This window comes from Nuphar pumila, chromosome 10, assembly GCF_984573655.1.
Source record: "Nuphar pumila chromosome 10, dmNupPumi1.hap1.1, whole genome shotgun sequence".
NCBI lineage: Eukaryota > Viridiplantae > Streptophyta > Magnoliopsida > Nymphaeales > Nymphaeaceae > Nuphar > Nuphar pumila.
In genome coordinates this window covers 29480863-29500984 of record NC_143258.1, presented here as the reverse complement: position 1 = coordinate 29500984, position 20122 = coordinate 29480863, and the positions used below count along the sequence as shown (strand labels likewise).

Here is a 20122-nt window from a genome sequence, read left to right as displayed (position 1 = left end):
TTCACAAGAAATGCATACCTCCTCACCACATTGATTACATACCAATAGACTTGTAAAACTGAAGCGATCCTTGCCGGAAATCTGGTCGGGAGGAATGGAGGTTTCAACGTTTGCTGGTACTTCTGTAGGGTATTGTTGCATGTTGGACATTACACGAGTTAGATATTGACAAGCTTCACGTAATGGGAAGCAATATAATGTCTAAAATACCTGTTCATTCGAAGGGCTTTGTTGTTTTTTATTATAGGTTGGTTGTTTCTTAGTCCTTTTCTTGCCAACCAATTGTAGTACACCCTTTGACCTCCAATAACTGCGATCAGAGGCAGGTTTTCTTTTGATACCCTTCGCTTCATGAATATGTCCATCATAATCAACAACGTTCACTACTGACTTGTTGAAGATAATGTTTACGCTTCGATGCAACTTCTCGGGAGTGTCAAGTGAAACATGATTTTCACCTACGTTGTTCGATCCCATTATCTTCGGCTGGTATTCATTCGCTGCAACGGACTTAAGGTGAATTGACTCCATGTTTTCAAGTAACTCCATTGCAGCTTTTCTCACAGATACATAGCATTCTTCACTTCTCGATGCCAAATCAGCAACATGCATGAATGACCTACACAGTTGTTGGTAACGAGAGGCTATGTGGCACTTCTGGTCAACACCAAATTTACTCGCATTGTCCATAACGAGCATTTCAATCTTTGTGCGTCTCTTCTATCTTTGCATTAGGTAAGACTTAGGTATTTCTTGTATCTTCTCTTGATTGAGTGCCTTTAATGCATGACAGCATAGAATACCTTTGAATTCATACATTTTGCACGAACATTCAACTCTTCCGTTGTCAACATTGTACGTGACATGAGCTTCTTGTCTTTCGTGATGGTTTTCGCTCTGCCATAAAATATGGTATTTGTGCATATTCTCGGTTTGCACGAGTCCTTTTATTTTGCAATTCATGACATATAACACCTCTTTCTTGATCCATTCAAATAGAGTCAGTGTATACAGAGCTGCAAGTCGCATCAATATTTTCATGCCAAGAGTTAGAGGTCGTGTATTGAAGCATTTCACGTCTTGTTCAAGCTCACTCTGTCTTAGACCGTCTACAAATAAATCATATTGTTCCATGAAACGAAACATTGTTAAACATGAATACAGGGTCTTCTTCAGCGTGGCATGCATAGATTCAGCTCTTTGTGTGCTTATCATACCTGCACAAAAGTATTGTCTTCCATATGCCAATGCCCACTTTTCTTTTTCTGCATATAAATTTTGTAACCACAGACAGTCAATAAGGTCGTATGTCTTAATCATTTGCTCTCAATCTGACTTAAAGGTGACCTCGTCTATGCTATGAAGTACACACCTTATAAACTTTTTGTCAAACCCTGTATTCTGATTAAATATGTGTCCTATGTTCCTTGCTGCATTTTGAAAAATATGCCACAAACATAGGCGATGATGTGCATCTAGCCACACATGAAGCACTGCAGCCGCAATTGTGTGATCATCATCTGTAAGTACAGTTTCAGGATGCTTCCCGTTCATTGTCTGTGTGAATACTCTGAACAACCACTCAAAGCTTTCCTTGGTCTGGTCATACAAAAACGCCCCGCCTAATATACAACTCTGTGCGTGATGGTTCACTCCGACAAACTGCGCAAATGGCCACTGTTCAATATTAATCTTTACTGTAGTATCAAACACAAGCACATCATTGAAACATTCATAATCCACTCTTGACTTTGAATCTGCCCAAAACATATTCACAGCATATCCATCTTTGTCCACTTGCATTGCACTAAAGAAACCATGTTCATTGCTTGATTTATTCTGTAAGTAATGAACCAAAGAACATATTTCTCCGTTCTTCATGTTTTCTGTCTTCTTCCTTCTCAAGTGGTTTCTTAGATCCAAAGGTGTGAATGGCACATTTTCGCGACCACCATCCATGCGGGTAAACAAATTGTATGTCTTCCTTTGTGCAATGCCGGCGCTATCGGCTATTTCAGCCATTGCAGCATGCGCTACAGTTACTTTACGATGTGACCTTAGCATAGGAGTTATACATGATGCAGATAACTCATGATTATGATCACTGATTAAAGTACGCACGACAATTTTCTCATTCGGATGTCTTCTCAAAACCATTCTCGCTTGACATCCACATCTTGATTCTGGCATGCTCCTTGTTGGATTTCTCATTGATTTCTTCCAATCTTGCTTGGAACAAACATATGTCTTTCTAACCACGACACCCTGTGCATTTTTTGACCAGGAAAACCTTCTCACACTGAAGTCAACTTTTAAGGCATAATCATTGTAAAATTTATATGCAGCTTCCTCATTATTAAACTGCATTCCTTCTACAGGAACAGAGTCAAGTGTAATTCTATGTACATTCCCAGTTCTGACGCTTTTATTGTGTGTACTGACATCAAAATCTGCCTCATTATTGACTTGCATTTCTTCTACTGTAACATTCAAGTCAAGTGTACTTCCATGTATATTCCCGGTGCCTACACTTTTATTATGTGTACTGCCGTGGTAGTCTACCTCATTATTGAATTGCTTTTCTTCTACTGGAACATTCAAGTCAAGAGTGGGTCTAATGACTGCACCCTTCTTTTCATGTGCATCATTAGTGCATATGTTCAATTCTTCGGTTGCGTCAATAGTATAGATATTCAATTCTCCAGATCTTTCGATTGATTGAGCTACATTGTCTTTATTACAACCTGATGATAATCTCAACAATGTTTTAAGCAATATATCAATCTGTGTTTGCATCAAAATAGCAAACAAATCGATATTAACTAACAAAAATGTATCTCACAAAAATGGAAGTATGTTACTAAAACAGGAGTTTTTCGATACAATGCATATAATGAGTTAATGTAGGATACCTGATGGGGTAGAGGCCCTTCCTAGCATTTGTAAACAAGCATTCTTGTCAACAGGTCCCAGCGTCTTACAAATATCGATAAGTTTCCAACCATCGTAAGAACATGATCTACCTGCAATAACCAAACAATGCCTTAATGGCACACCAGACGACATGCCTTCTTCATCGATAGCATGATGAGATGAAAAACTACTCACGCTGCCTTAATGGCACTGGTTGGAATGTTTGTGAATCATTGCTTTCTTCCATAATGCCTACAAGCAACAAAAAAGAAGAGAAGATAGTGGAATGTTTTGTAAGCAATATATCAATTTGCGTTAGCAAGCGTATACGTTTACTACGATTTAATCAGGATGCATATAACAACAGATACCGATAAGGTTAAGCAAGTCAAAACAACGATTTAATGAATGACAGTATCAAAGCAAGTGCGGTTTGATGTTTGCTTATACTGAGCATCGAGTTGTCACTTACCATGCCAATTGTAATACACATGTTGTACATGTGTGTTGATGATAACGCTCTCATTACATCAACTAGGCTCAAAAGCGAGTCCAATCGAAGTCGCTGAGAGAGCAGCGACATGCCTGCAAAAATCGCCCCCCCCCCCCTCCCCCCCATATGCAAGTAACGATGTGTTTCTGCAAGCACACGTTTTCAAAGTTTGTGTACAAATATCTTAGAAATACATATTACATAACATATAATATCTTACAAATCGATATACATATCGATTTGTAAGATATTGAAAATCGATACGGCAGTTCAGCATAATAACTTACAACTTGACAATCAAAACCATACTATCTAAAAGGTCGATAAATATATCGCACAATAAATTACAAATCGATAAGAAAGAAATTAAGCATAATAGCAAACAAATCGATACAATGCATATAATGCGTTAATGTAGGATATCTGATGGGGTAGAGGCCCTTCCTAGCATTTGTAAACAAGCATTCTTGTCAACAGGTCTCAGCGTCTTACAAATATCGATAAGTTTCCAACCATCGTAAGAACATGATCTACCTGCAATAACCAAACAATGCCTTAATGGCACACCAGACGACATGCCTTCTTCATCGATAGCATGATGAGATGAAAAGATACTCACGCTGCCTTAATGGCACTTGTTGGAATGTTTGTGCATCATTGCTTTCTTCCATGATGCCTAACGACAGCAAAAATGAAGAGAAGACACAGGAATGTTTTGTAACACAAGGCAGGCACGAGAAGGCAACAATGTGTTGTAAAACAAGATAAAAAACAAGGCGGAAACTCGACTGGAGACGAAGGCAAAGTTTGGGTTGATAATGGGAGCTACTGTTACAGCAGATGGCGCATGAGTTTAATGAATAGGGAACGTCTCCACTTTAAATTGTTAACATCAAACTTTCTAGATGGAGGACTTTTTTGTCCTTTTCTGTCTTTTTCTCGAACGATCGTTTCACAGCTTTTGAATGCAGGATATTTTTGTCATTTCATCGAACCGTCATTTCAGGGCAAGAAAAGCAAGTAAGGGTGATTAAGTCTTTGCAACAGCACCAGAGTCTGATGCAAAGGTATGTCAACATACACGGGCATGCGAGCTCCATGTGCATGAATATGTGGCGCTCATTCGACCACCCGAACACAGACGTGGGATTCAGTGAATCATCGGGGGCGAACATACACCACCCTGGGAGAAATCGAGAAAGAAAGGAACTGCAAGTCCCACTTACAATGCAATTTGGACTAAAAGTCACATCCCAAGAAAGATTTGGGATGTTGGGAATCACATCATATTTGACCAAGAAAGTAAGTCTGTTAAAAGAATTATAGCGGACATTTTGAATGGCACACAGAGCACTTACTACCCATTTTAAGCAAGACTGACCATCCCATTAAATCTATTTGGATTTTTGCCAATCGATGGAGGCCGCCTCCGGAATGATAGATTACACTGTCCGTTTACAGTGTGATCAACGTCAAGCGGTGTATCTGTTTTTTTGTTCGGGATAACATGGACATGTTTCATCGGATGGGCTGGTTTGTGAGACACCATTCAGCAGGAGAAAGAGAATGGATGTGGTAGAAAATTTTGCTTGGCGAGGTGGAAGCACAACAGCTGATCATTGAGTCCTCACGGCGGGATGTAGTGACTGTTTTCAATCAGGCTATTGAAGGGAGATCAGCAAATGCTAGAATTGACATGTCGGTCGTTCAATTTTTTGCTGAAAGACAAAGACGTCCATGCATTTGGATTCCAAAGGAGTATAATACGGTCAATAGGCACCTCACCATATACGGAGTCCTTGGTTATGATTGAATTTGGAAGGACAAACAACCAGACTGGTTTCCTTTCGGTAATGATGTTTCAACGGTTTTGATCAAATGTGACTGGTAGGGGTCTGCCTAACCCCTTGACAATCCAAAAAAAAGAGAAACAATGATGTGCTCTGTTAGATTGGAGAGGCAGCCCTACGAGCTCCCTCTTTTGTTACTCTTGCCCGGCGAACTGAAACATCAATTATTGATGTTGTTGCAAGGAAATCGAAAACAAGTGGTTAAGACGATCCCCGTAGCCAACTTTTGGCTCCCAACATTTTCATTTAGAGGCCAACCTTTTACCCCTAATTCTGAAAATGAGGCCTTATATTTCTGAATTTCTTGATATGGATCTCTGTTTTCCTGAAAACTGCCAAACAAATGCTTACCTTTATTATCATCTAGTAACTAGGATTAAATCGTAAACCCAGATTACTGTCCTCCATAATCAAATGTTCAAAATATTTACCCTTCTCTTTTTTACTTGGACCAATGAGTACTGTGTAACGGGAAAGAATCACATTTTTCAAGACAGTTTCTGTGGAAAATTATGCCCCATATCAGGAATTAAAAAAAAAAAAAGAGGCTCAATTTGGGAAACCAGGGGCACAAATTTGTCCTCTAAACAGTTTTTCCCTTTTTATTATCGATTGGAATTGCCTCAGTTCTATCTTGATTCGAGGAATTTGTTTTCAAATACGAGGATTTCATGCCTAGCTGCAAGACCCTAATCTCAAATTAATGTGCGTGAATATCAAATAGACTTTATCCTCCAAGGCTGTCAGAAATCTGGGACAGAAGAATCGATTGTAAGAGTCCACCAGATCATTGACAGTGTATATGAACTTTGAAAAAAGTTAAAACAAAAAAAGACAGTATTTTGTAAAATAAAAAATGGTATTTTAGCAATTCATAAGCCAAGGGTACTTAATGCAAGTGGAGGTCGTAATGTGCATGGTCAAATGTAATTTTATATAAGTTGGGTATGTTTCTCTAAATACGCAATATGTTGGGCAGTGTTTTGCAATTCACAGCTCTACTTCCATTAACATTTGCTTAGATCAAAGATTGACTGCCTTAGTCGGATATCTTACAGAGCCATTTGCATGCAACTCTAGCATCAGACATCGTAAAAAGTGGGTCTGATCTGCCTCATTGATGGTGCTTCATTTCTGCATGACATGCCCCTGAAAATTGTATCAATTTAACTTTTGGCGTGCTGTTTAGAAACTGGAAAATGCCTCGATTTCTCTATTCCATTACATATGCCTCACGAGTGCAAACTCTTTCCTGCTTTGTTCATGTACATCAACATTGTGCAAACGATTCTGTTCAACACAGACAAGATAATCCCTACTAGCAATGATCCAAACACGCAAACATGCACACACACAGAGAAGCACAAAAAAACAGCTTATTACTTTTACAGGATGGGACCAACGCAAGTTTCATTTCTGGTAGCGTTCAAACAACTGCTGCAGATGCTAAAGCTTGAGAAATCAAGGGAATGTTACTCGTCACCCATTGCCAACTCCAATGCGTAATCATCCCTTTCCTGTCAAATGGATTTAAAAAGCAATATAAGAAAGCTCTTTGCAAGTCCTATCAAAATCCAGCTCGAAGCATGAATTGTAAATTTTAATAGTTATTACTTCACAAACTCATTATGATAAACACTCTGAATAACAGTAATTTTACCAAGATAGTTGCTAAAATATTAGTGAATAGGTTGGCTCACAGAGCAAAGGTTGTATGCGTATGTGTGCATGTGTGAGTGTGCTCATGTCTGTTAGTGGTTTCTGTGCAAAGAGCGAGACTTACAATAGGACCTCTAGCGAAGTATCTTCCAAATTGTAACCAGTAAACCTGCACAATCAATGATAGGCTAAGAGAGAAGTTCAAGAGGAAAAGCAGTATAATAGACATTTTTATGGAAAAAAGAGCTAGAAAGTTTCATGGTTTACCTCATCTTCATCTTGAGTTTCGACTTCAACATCAGAAGATGGAAATCCCACACAAAGCAATGCATAACCCTAGAAATTAATAAAGTAAATATGAAACATATTAGCTTTCTCTATGAAAAGTCTATTCATAAGAAAAAGCTGGTAATGAAGGTGCAAAATACGCAAATAGACGAGAAAGGATGACAGTTGGGATAATCAGAAAAGGCAAACATATGAAACAAGAGCATGGAAATGAAGATGATGACAGACTACATGAAAGATCATACTAACATACAGGACGAAAACTAAGACACGGGAGGGAATAACAAAAATAGAAAAAAATCCAGAAACTTTGACAAAGGTACCTAAGACCGTAATAATATTTTATAAGCAAAATGATCACAGAACCGAGCAGTCAAGTTGAACAAACGGTCCCACAATTTTCTGCCACCATGCATAAAAGGTCTGACAGGTTTTTCTTCGAAAACGTCCATCATTGAAAACTCCTTGAATCCCTGACAGTCATGCACGGTAGCATCACAACAATGCTTCACAAACAGATCCTTAATGCACTCATCATATCACTGCTTATAACCATCATTTACGAATTACAAAGAACTAGGGCTGTCTTACTCAAGCAAAGAGAAGACAGGTTAGAGAGAATCTAAGAGAATGTGGCACTAAATTCCCATGAGACATGAGGTTGGTGCAAAAAGGTAAGTTTGCCATCCCTTATCACCCAGTGCAATCAGAAATGAAAATTCCAGATTAAAATGGAAAATCCAGTCAGCAATGATGAAACTGAAAGAGTTGCAAGAAGTTGTAAAGCTCAATTTTCTCTCACTGTACACCGAGAGATTGAGCACTTGCATTTGTAGATCAAAACAATAATACAAAAAAACAATAAACCAAGAAAACGATAATGCATACAGAACACAATATGTGGGTTACCGTTTTATGATAATCATTATCATAAAACGGTTGCACTAAGAGGAATCTAGATTATCGTTTTCGATAATCCGAGAACTCTAGAGAAGTCCAGATTATCGTTTTCGATAACCAGAGAACTCTGGACAGTTTAAGACTCTTGAGTTGAAACCGGACTCTCTGAGTTTACTCTTCCGAATTATCGTGTCGGCACTCTTTAGGTCTACCGTGTTTGAGTGATCTTTATCATGCCCCTGCAAGCTCAACGTGGGGTCAACAAAGTTGAGCTTGTCTCGAAGAAAAGCAAACCGCGAGAATGAAAGAGGTTTAGTCAAGCCGTCGGCCAGCTGGTCAAAAGAGTGGATGAACTGAACTTGAAGATGTCCTTTTTGCACATGATCTCGAACAAAGTGAAAATCAATTTCAACATGTTTTGTGCGGGCATGAAAAACTGGATTTGTGGCGAGATATAAGTCTCCAAGGTTGTCACACCACAGAATGGGTGGAGAAGTGGGCCCATAACCTAGCTCGTAGAGGAGAGACTTGAGCCAAAGAAGATCCAATGCAACATAGGTGAGAGACTTGTATTTAGCTTCAGTGCTGGATCGAGCGACAGTTTGCTGCTTGCGAGAAGACCAAGAGACTAAGTTTGACCCCAAAAACACGACAAAACCACTCGTAGACTTGCAATCATCAAGACTAACAACCCAATCAGCATCGGAGAAGGCATTAAGCTGACGAGAAGAGGACTGTGAGAGGAACAGGCCATGATGAAGTCGCTTTGATATAGCATAGAATACGTTTGACAGCAGACCAGTGGGCAACCATGGGCTAGTGCATGAACTGACAAACTTTATTGACCGCAAAAGCAATATCAGGTCGCGTAATGGTGAGGTACTGAAGACCACCCACAGTGCTCTGATATAAGGTAAAATAGTGGAACAGTGGTACATCATCTTTGGATAGTCGAGCAATGGTACTCAGAGGAGTAGAGATTGGCTTTGCATCAACCATAGCGGCGCGACAAAGTAAATTAAGTGCATAAGCACGCTGGGAGAGAAGAAACCCCAACGAACCATAAAGAACTTTAATGCCGAGAAAATAATTGAGATGGCCTAGATCTTTGATGGAAAATGCAAGACTAAGCTGTCAAATGAGTTGATGGATAGCAATAGTAGAGCTGTCAGTGATTATAATATCATCAACATAAACCAATATATACAGAACCAATCCACTATCTCGAAGGATAAACAACGAGGCATCAGTGAGAGAGATGTGAAACCCGCAAGACTGAAGATAAGAGCCGAGTTGTTGGTACCAGGCACGAGGAGCTTGCTTGAGACCATACAGGGCTCGATCTAGCTTGCATACATAATGGGGAAAACAGGGTCTTCAAAACCAGGAGGTTATGCCCTATAGACCTCTTCAGAAAGAAGACCGTTCAAAAAGGCATTATTAAAGTCAAACCGATGTATAGGCCAACTTGACAAAACTACAAGAGCAAGAGCAACACGAATGGTGGTGGGCTTTACAACGGGACTAAATGTCTCAAAAAAGTCAACACCTTCCTCTTGATGAAAGCCCTTAGCAACGAGACGTGCCTTGTAACGAGCCACAGAACCATCAGCATGTCGTTTAATGCAAAAAACCCATTTGGAGCCAACAATATTATAATGACGACGGGGAGGAACAAGGTGCCAAGTGTGGTTAAGGCGAAGGGCGTGAAGCTCCTCCTCCATAGTCGTGCGCCACTTGGGGTCAAGGTTAGCCTTTTTTAATGTAGTAGGTTCGGGGGTAAGAAGAACATAGTTAAAACATATAAGGGATGAAGGATAGCGAGTAGTGATTAAGGCACGGGGTTTAAGAGAGTTGGTCATAGAACGGATGATCATGGGGTGAATGTGATCAGGTGGGCGAATGACAACGGATTCAAAAAAAGGAGAGGAAGATGGTAGAGGGGAAGAGGAGTCAGGTGGGTCGAGAATAGGACTCACAAGGGAAGAAGGGGCAGATGAAGAAAGAGGAAGGGAAGAGTCAAGGGGAACGACCGATGGTGAGGGGGCCGGGGAAAGAGGGTTGGGAGGTGGTAGAACAACAGGAGGAGGAAAAACCCACGCGGAAAGGGTGGAGGAAGAAGAACATGAAGAAGAAGAGGGGAGTCCAAAGATGGACTCATCAAAGTAAACATGACGAGAAGCTGGGAAGGGTCAAAACAAAGATAGCCTTTATGATGAGAGGCATAGCCAAGAAAAATACAGGGGATAGTCTTAGGCTGGAATTTGGTGGTACGGTAGGGTGTTAACAGGGGATAACAACGAGCTCCAAAGACATGAAGATGACTATAGTCGAGCGGTTGACGAAACAGAAGCTCATACGGGCTCTTGCGATTAAGGACAAGAGTTGGGAGGCAGTTAATAATATAGACTGCAGCGCGAAAAACATCGACCCAAAAGGACTCAGACAGGGAGGAAGTGTGTAACAGGCTAAGGCTAGTTTCAACGACATGCCGATGTTTGCGCTCAACAAGACCATTTTGTTCCGGGGTGTGAGGGCATGAAAAACGATGAAGAATACCATTGTCCCGCAAAAAGTTTTCAAAATCACAGCTGGTAAACTCTCCTCCATTATCAGTTTGAAAAGTACGAATGGAGAGTTAAAGTTGCTTTTCAGTAATACGCTTAAAAGTCTTAAAGCACTAAAAAACTTGAGACTTGGTTTGTAACAGAAAAAGCCATGTAAATCGAGAAAAATCTACTATAAGAAGATAAAAACGAAATCCTTCTCGTGAAGATACTGGAGTTGATCCCAGACATCAGCGTGTAGAAGTTCCAGAGGGGACGTTGTAGAAGAGCAAGATTTACCAAAAGGAAGCTTTTGAGCTTTACCAATAAGACAACTCTCACACTCTTTTATTTTGTTGTGCTTATTAACATAAATAGAGTGTTTAGAATTTAAGTAAGAAACGATCCTTTTATTTGCATGACCGAGATGTTGGTGCCATGTATCAAAGGATGACGCTTTACCCGCATATGCCGCCACCTGCAACTGACCATCAACCTTGTTTGGATAAAGTCACGGGCTAGATTTCGGTCCCCTGAGGCGAATCTTGCTTGTCTGTCGGTCCTTAACACGAAATTCAAAAATACAATTATTATCTTCAATAAATTGGCCCATAGATAACAGGTTCTTCGTGATATCAGGAACATGAAGAACATTCTTTAAATCAAATGAAGAGCCATGGACTTTTAGAATAAGATTATCGGTATGTGAGATAGGAAGCATCTTACCATTACCAATCATGATTTGCTCATCCCTTTGATATTGTGATTTTTGGGAGAATTGGTGATCATCCATGGTTAGATGATTTGTAGCGCCAGTGACAGGATACCAAAAATCATCAATATTTTACTAGAAATATAGCCGAAAAAGCTTGAGGGATATCCCAACACGTTTTGGCCATATGTCCACGTTTTCCACAATATTGACAAGTAACCACTCCATAGCCACCCTGCGTTTGGGGCACAGGATTGTTGTTGGACATGTTTAGAGATGAGTTTCTCCCTTGTCCTCTGCCACGGCCTCGATAGAAACCGCGGTCTCGTCCTCTGCCCCTAAATGTAGTTTGTTGTTGTTTGAGTTTCAGGAGGTTTAGCATGAGCGAGAAGCACACAACGTTCTTGATTGAGGAGCAAATCATACAGATCTGTGAATGTGTACATGACCGAATTGGTGGTAATGGAAGTTACAAAACTTTCATATTCAAGAGTAAGGCCGTTTAAGGTTATTTGTACTAGTTCTTCGTTCTCTACAAGATGACAGGCAGCGGCAAGAGAGTTGGCAAAAAACTTGATACGGTCCAAATAGGACAGCATGTTCATACTTTCCTTTTTGATAAAAGTGAGGTCTTTCTTCATAAGCATGAGTCTCAAAGGGGATTGAGACCCATATGCCTTTTCTAGAAGAAACCAAGCTTCACGGGCCGTTTTTATTCTTATGATTTTCCCGAGAACAACTTCAGAAACAGTTGCTTTAATCCAACTGAGAGCCAGCTGGTCAAAATGAATCCAAATAGGATAATTCGGATTTTCTATCTCACCTCCATCTTCGGCAGTGAAGGGATCTGGTTGGGGATAAGATCTGTCAACAAACTTGAGGAGATCCTGGTTGATCATAAAGGATTCAAGTTGTGATCTCCACAGCAGGTAATTGTCTCGATTTAATTTTATCGAGATTAGGCTGACGATGGCATTCCATTGGGTCATGGAGGATGAGAAGGACGATAAAGCGACCATTGATAACTCGTTGGAGATGGATGGCTCTGATACCATGAAAGAGTTGCAAGAAGTTGTAAATCTCAATTTTCTCTCACTGTACACCGAGAGATTGAGCACTTGTATTTATAGATCAAAACAATAATACAGAAAAACAATAAACCAAGAAAACGATAATGCATACAGTACACAATATGTGGGTTACTGTTTTATGATAATCATTATCATAAAACGGTTGCACTAGAGGAATCCAGATTATCGTTTTCGATAATCAGAGAACTCTAGAGAAGTCCCGATTATCGTTTTTGATAACCAGAGAACTCTGGACAGTTCGAGACTCTTGAGTTGGAACCGAACTCTCTGAGTCTAGACTCTTCCAAATTATCGTGTCGGCACTCTTTAGGTCTACCGTGTTTGCGTGATCTTTATCAGAAACACCTAGTGAACCCAACATTTGTTTCTGTTTGACCGTTTCCTCACCAAAATGGTTGAAAATTCCACCACCTTTTCTTACGGTAGGTTATTGTTAACAAATCCAGAAGGCTATTTTTTGCATGTGGTATCCACTAACTTTTTGTCGTTCTCATTCAACATTAAGCAATCATTTCACGCTGTAGGCTCTAATAAATGTAAAAAAATACTTTTTTCATATGGGGCCCACTAACTTTTTGACTTTTTCACTCAACATGAAACATGCATAAAACAAAATTGCTCTCGGTTGAAACTATTTCACATGATTCTACTATCATGTGAGATTTGTGCTTCTCATTTCATGTTTGTAATAAGCACTCTCTTAGTGAAGAAATAGGAAAAAGATACAAAATTAATATCCTTTGAATGCCAGAAGATCACATGAGACCATGACCACATAGCCCAAATACCATCAGGATATTTTGCAAATCATAAACATGAGGCTCATAAAAGAACCTGCTCATTAATTCTTTTCCAGATGGTGCTTAATTCTCAAACAAAGACGTGGTTTGCCTTCCAAGCCATATTTTCCACTATAGAAGAAATAGGAACCATCAGCATACTTTACAAGTACTCCTTTTTTCCAATGAAACTATGTTTCTAGAGAATGAGAAAATGGGTGAAAAAAAGACAGGTTTGAATAAAAAAAGAGAGCTTTGCCATTCTTGCTATTATGGGCCATAGGAATGTTAAGGAACTAATGGGTACAAATCCTCCCTCAAGGCGTGTTTAATGATGCCAAAAGTTTATCCCTTTCAGTTTTAGCATGGGTCCCACATATCAAATGCCCGATATTTTCTTCCTTATTTTGGGCAGGTGAGGGAGATGTATATCCATAAAAACAAGAGGAAAAAAAATCACATGCCCACCCATGTGACTTTTTCTCCCCCCAAAAATAATCTCTCGGAGATCATTTTTTAGCGCCAGTGTTGTTGCAAGTGAGCCTCGCCTCAAGGCGAGGGGCTTTTTGCATTGAGGCACACACCTTATTTTTAATTAAAAAAAAACTTGAAACAAAAGGGGGGAGGGAGGCCCGATGTTAGGGCACCTCACTGTTCCCTGTTAATGTATATATATAGAGAGAGATATATATGCATTTCTGTACATTTTCATACATTTGTATTTTAGGAACATTTCTGTCTTTTCACATGTATATTAGTGTTAAAATGTAACATGTAATACATACATAATATATATATTAATAAAATAATATATAAATATATATTTTTTATTTTCTTTTAATTTTCTTTCTTTTCATTTATTCTTCCTTTTATATTTTCTATTTCACTTTGAACTAATTGGTCAAGATCATATTTATAGTCGTTGGACCTAGTCCAACGGCTACAAATAAAGTTGATGGACTAGGTGCAACGACTCTTAGGAAGAGCTCTTCCCATCTCACTCTCCTCTTGTATAAATAGGGGTGATCCCCTCTCGTGTAATGTAATGCTTCTTAAGCATCTCTTGTGAAGAAATAAATATTTATTATTTGTGTGTTTTTTCATTTTTACCCTTTCATGGGTTGTGCTTGGGGTGTCTCCAATAAACACTCTTTTGAAGGTTTTTCGTGCTTTTGTGGAAAACCACCATTTTATTATATGGTATCAGATCCTTGAGGATTTTAGATCTTGGAGAATTTTCACCTCATTTTTTGTGCCTCCTTTGCAAAGACTCGTTCTCTTGTTCGTGGTTCAAGTGATACTCTTTAAAGAAATAAAGCGCTTGGAGGAAGATTGACTACGGAAATTTGTGTTTTTGCTTATTCTACTCCTCTCTTATCTCTCTTTTCCTTTTCTTTTTCTTCTCCCACCTATTTTTTTTCTTCTCACCCTTGTAAAAGATGTATGACAATGATAAGATCACCATCATGCCCATGGGCTTCGTTCATGAAGCACTACATTTGGGAAAAATGGTTATGGGGGCATAGTGGATGGTTCTGATTTGAAACCTAAACTAGTTCTCACAAAAATTGAGGATGGCAAAGAAGTTCCTCTCACGGAAGGAGAGAAGAATAAGGCCTTAGCCACTTATGAGAAAAAATGGAAAGAGTAGAAGATAGGGTACGCAAAAATTATGTCATGGCTAATTAATAGCATGGACATTAAGAAATGCTCTAGCCTTGCCAAATTTGAGCATGCCGATAAAGCTTGGGAATACCATAGAAATATGTATTCCCTTAAAGATATTGCACGTGTGCAATTTGCAATACAAAGTTCGGACGATGATTCAAAAAGACAAAACTTTTAGAGAATACTATAATGAGTTATCCGAACTTTGAGAAGAATTGGCTCTTCTTGAGACAAAATGGCATTGTGCCGAAGATATCGAGCTTCGCCAAAAGCAACTCGATATGAAACATTTTTATCAGTTTGTAAATGGTTTAAGGCCGAAATTTGAGTAAACCAAATCGGCTCTCTTATATCGTGGAAAGGTTTCTTCTATCGTTGATACTATAGAGGAAAATAGACTTAGAAAAAATATTCCAAAATCTGAAGATGATTCCATTCTAGTTGTGTCTAGACCGAGAAATTATGTGCATACTTATAGGCCGCCCACTTTGGTAGACAAAATGGAGACTTCAACAAAAGAAAAGTCATTTGCCACCATTGTCATGAGCCGAGGCACTATAGGCCTCAATGTCCAAAGTTAAAAAGAAGAGAAGAAAAGAGAGTTGCATCTGTTAAATCAGAATTAAAAGATCAAGATGCACCTGTATCTATAGCTCAATTAATAGAGATTCTTCAACCTATTCTCAAAGGGGCACCCTCCTCAACTGACGCTTCAACTAGAGCAACTGCAACATCCTTTTCCGATCCAGGTAACTTTCCTTGGTTCCTTGACTCTGGTGCTTCCTTTCATATGACCCCGAATATCAATAGCTTATCTGAATGTCTTAAAAATAACTCAAGTGTACCAAAAGTTTTCATAGCTGATGGTACATCTCTTGAAATAAAAGGAGTAGGAAATTTTGAAAATTTTCTTAAGTCCAAAAAATTCTTTATCCCAGAAGTTAGATATATTCTTAAACTAAATCTAAATCTAAATCTTTTATATGTTTCTCAAATATCTGATTATGGGTGTAATATCTTTTTCTCTTCTCATGATTGTTGAGTACAAGATCGCCAGTCAGGGAAGCTGATTGGGGAAGGTTATAGAGAAGAGGACTCTATTATATAGATTTTTTGGAATTGCCCAAGAATGATTTTTGTTATAATGTTCAGAAAATCGAATTGAATTTATGGCACATAAGACTTGGCCATCCTCATATGTCTAAAACCCAAACTACATCCTTGGCAAAATGAAAAGATTATCGTTTCATGATAGAACTTTTGTTTCTTCTAGAACACTTGAGTTAATACATTCAGATGTTTGAGGTTCTGCACCGATCATTTCAAAAGGTGGATATGCATATTATGTAATTTTTGTTGATGACTTTTCTAGGCATACTTGGATTTACTTCCTTAAGCATAAAATTGAGGTCTTTATACACTTTCAAACATTTCATAAAATGACTAAAAATAAATTTTAAAATGATATCTCTATTTTTCGCACTTATTTAGGGAGAGAATTTATGTCCAAAGAAGTCAAAGATTATCTCAATTTACATGGCATCACACATCAAAGATTGTGTCCACATACACCACAACAAAATGACCTGGCCGAACGTAAACATCAACATATTATGGAAACCACTAAGACTTTACTAATTGCAAATCAAGTTCTAAAAGGTTTTTGGGCAAAAGCTGCCCTAACTGCTACCTATCTCGTTAATCAAATGCCATCTTCCTCTTTAAAAAATATAACTCCAATTGAAAAACTTGTCAACCTATTTCCTGATTATTCTAAATTAAGAGTCTTTGGATGTAAGTGTTTTGTTTCAACAACAAGAATGACAAACTCTCTCCTCGTGCAATTCCTTGTACCTTCTTAGGATATGCCAATAATAAAAAAGGCTATAGGTGTTTTGATTTCCAAAATGAAAAATTATATGTATCAAGAAATGTATCTTTCTTAGAGAAAGAAAGTTTTTTTGAATTTGAAAAACCCAAGGAAGTCACTAAATATTGTTTTTTAATAGATTTGACTTCAAAATCCAATGAATGAGATATTGAATGTGACTTTAACAATGATAAAAGTCCTATTGATGTTGAACATACCCATAGGGACGTTAGTCTATAATATTCAAGACATAGAGAGATCAATCTTCCATGTGCATTAAAAAAATATTCCAAAGTACCAACCAGAAGGTCATCTAGAATTTGTAGACCTGAAAAATGTGTCATACGAATCCTTTTCACCCACATACAGGGCAACTATTGCATTAATACAATCATATGTAGAACCGTAATCTTATTTTCAAGCCAAAAACTATATAGAATGGGTAGAAGCTACGAAAACAGAATCAATGTATTAGAAAAGGCTAACACTTGGATTATTCAAGATGTTCCTCCAGGTAAGAAACCTATAGATTGTCGATGGGTTTACAAAGTCAAAACTAAGAGTGATGAAACTCTTGAAAGGTATAAAGCACATTTAGTAGCTAAAGGGTATGCCCAAGAGTACGACATCGATTATGAAGAAACTTTTGCCCATGTTGCTCGTATGACCACTGTCAAAACTTTAATAGCTTTGGCCTCCATTAGAAAATCGTTCATATTTCAGATGGATGTCAAAAATGTTTTTCTCAATAAAAATCTAATTGAGGAAGTATATATGAAAGCTCCACCTGATATTAGTATCCCTAAGGGTAAAACTCTTCGTTTACAAAAATTTCATTATGGTCTTAAATCGAAACCAAAAGAGTGGTATGATAGCTTTAGTCATGTTATGCTTGATATTGGTTTTCATTCTTGTTTGACTGACACTCTTTGTTTATTAAAAATTATGATGCAGGCATTATTATCCTTCTTCTCTATGTGGATGATATGATCATCACCGGAAGCAACAAACAAGGAGTTGCAAACATCAAAACTCTTCTTAAAACTCATTTTGAAATGACTGACTTAGGTTTATTAAGATATTTTTTAGGAATTGAAGTTGCTTATTCCCCTCGTGGGTATTTGATATCTCAATCTAAATTTGTTTTTTATATTGTTTTCAGGTCTAGAATTACAGATGATAAGAAGGTGGGCACTCCAGAAGTTGTAAACATTAAAATGAGAATTGATGATGGAGAACCTCTTGATGATCCCACTCCTTACATACAACTTATCGAAGCACTTTCCTATCTTTCCATTACTAGACCAGACATAGCACACACTGTACATACACCTAGCCAGTTTCAGCATGTTCCCACCTCTGTTCACATGGGAGCAGTTTTGTGTATTATTAGATACATCAAGTCCTCTCTTTCACAAGGCCTTTTCTTGTCTGCTTTATCTTCATTAGATTTAATTGATACTGATGTTGACTGGGGAGGTGATCCCAATAATAGGCACTCAACCACTGGTTTTTGTGTTTTCTTAGGTGAATCCTTAATTTTGTGGAGGTGCAAAAAGCAACATAAGGTCTCTCTCTCGTCCACCGAAGCTGAATACCGAGCCATGGCAACCATGACCATGGAAGTAGTTTGGCTCAGACGTCTGCTTGCTGACATGGGAGTTGAAGCAACACAAGTTTCACGTATATGCTGTGACAACAAGAGTGTGATCTATATTGCAAGCAACCGAACATTTCATGAACGCACCAAACATATTGAGATGGACTATCACTATGTCAGAAAGGAATATCTACATGGAACCATTGATCGGCCATATCTTATATCAGAATATCAACTAGCGGACTTCTTCACCAAACCTCTCGTTGCTCCCCGATTTTGCTTCCTCTTCAACAAAATTTTGTTCATTATACCGTAAGTTTGAGGGGGAGTGCTAAAATGTAACATGTAATACATACATAATATATATATATATATATATATTAATAAAATAATAATATAATATATAAATATATATTTTTTATTTTATTTTATTTTTATTTTTTTCATTTATTCTTCCTTTTTTATTTTCTAGTTCACTTTAAACTAGTTGGTCAAGATCTAGTTAGATCTTGACCATATTTATAGTCGTTGGACCTAGTCCAACGGCTACTGATAGAGTCGTTGGACTAGGTCCAATAGGAACACACTCCTCTTGTATAAATAGGGGTGATCCCCTCTCGTGTAATGTAATGCTTCTTAAGCATCTCTTATAAAGAAATAAATATTTATTATTTTAGTGTGTTCTTCCATTTTTACCGTTTTATGGGTTGTGCTTGAGGTGTCTCCAATAGACACTCTTTTGAAGGTTTTTTGTGCTTTTATGGAAGACCACCATTTCATTACAATTAGAAATAAGTGTATTTTTATTTTTTTATATTATTTTTTTATTTATTCCCCGCCACAAAGAGCATTATGGGAATGATCTAGCAGCCGTTCGACCCTACACAATGACTAGATTTCTAGTCGGTGGGTAGGCCCCAACGGCTATCTATGAGCCCTCTCTTGTCTCCTTGTATCCTATTTTCTTGAGGGTTGTTCCCTAATAAAGTGTATTCTTTTAAGTGTGTTCTCAGCCCTTAAGTGGCTTCTTTTTATATTTTCTTTATGTTGGACCCATAAGTGGTCATTTCTCAAGTTGTGCTTTAGCCCATAACTGGCTCACTAAAGAATCACATTGGTCTGTGACATGGTATCAAAGCAAGTTCGATACCTTGGTGATATTCAACTTATCAAGCATATTTTAAGTGTTGCAATGATCGGACTTTGCCTTGGGAAGCATGCTGACCAATCCTCTTGAGGATTGATCATCTCTTGAATGCATAGAAGTGTTGGTTCTTTAAAGGGGGCTGAAAATTGTTCCAAGTACATATTCCTTCTCTCTATTATATTCTCGTCTTATATATTTTGGTTCCATGACCGACAAAGAAGTTGTGACGGTAATTCCAATTAAATTTGATGAAAAGAATTATAATATATGGTCTACCACCATTAAAAGGATTTTTGTTGGAAAAAGTTTGTGGGAGTTTGTTGATGATTCCACAATTGAACCTCACCTGACTCTTACAAAATCCATAAAAGAGAAAGATAAAACCATTAAAGAAGAAGTGCTTAAAGTAGATGAAAAACGCTCTTGTGAGTTATAAGAAAGCCTTGAAAGAATGGGAAATAGCCCATGCCAAGGTTCTTTCCCTATTTATGGAAAGTATGAACTAAGACAATGTTCTTGTTAATATTAGGAGCAAGGAGGACATTGGACAAGTGAAGTAAGGACTTTGACATAGGGATATGTGCACTGCCAGTGGAGTGATGAGTT

The 20122-nt window shown here is 38.2% G+C and overlaps 1 protein-coding gene across 1 annotated transcript in view; it reads right to left on the bottom strand.

Moving 5' to 3' along the window:
• Positions 1–6440: 6440 nt before the first annotated feature.
• LOC149826594 (ferredoxin C 2, chloroplastic-like) overlaps positions 6441–20122 on the bottom strand; it is a 39495-nt gene continuing 25813 nt past the window's right edge. The window contains exons 4-6 of the mRNA XM_090020071.1: positions 7183–7251; positions 7040–7084; positions 6441–6773 (exon numbers count right to left, since the gene is read on the bottom strand). Coding sequence (XP_089876197.1) covers positions 6729–6773; positions 7040–7084; positions 7183–7251 — 159 coding nt within the window. The 3' untranslated portion in view covers positions 6441–6728. The remainder of the gene's footprint in view (positions 6774–7039; positions 7085–7182; positions 7252–20122) is intronic.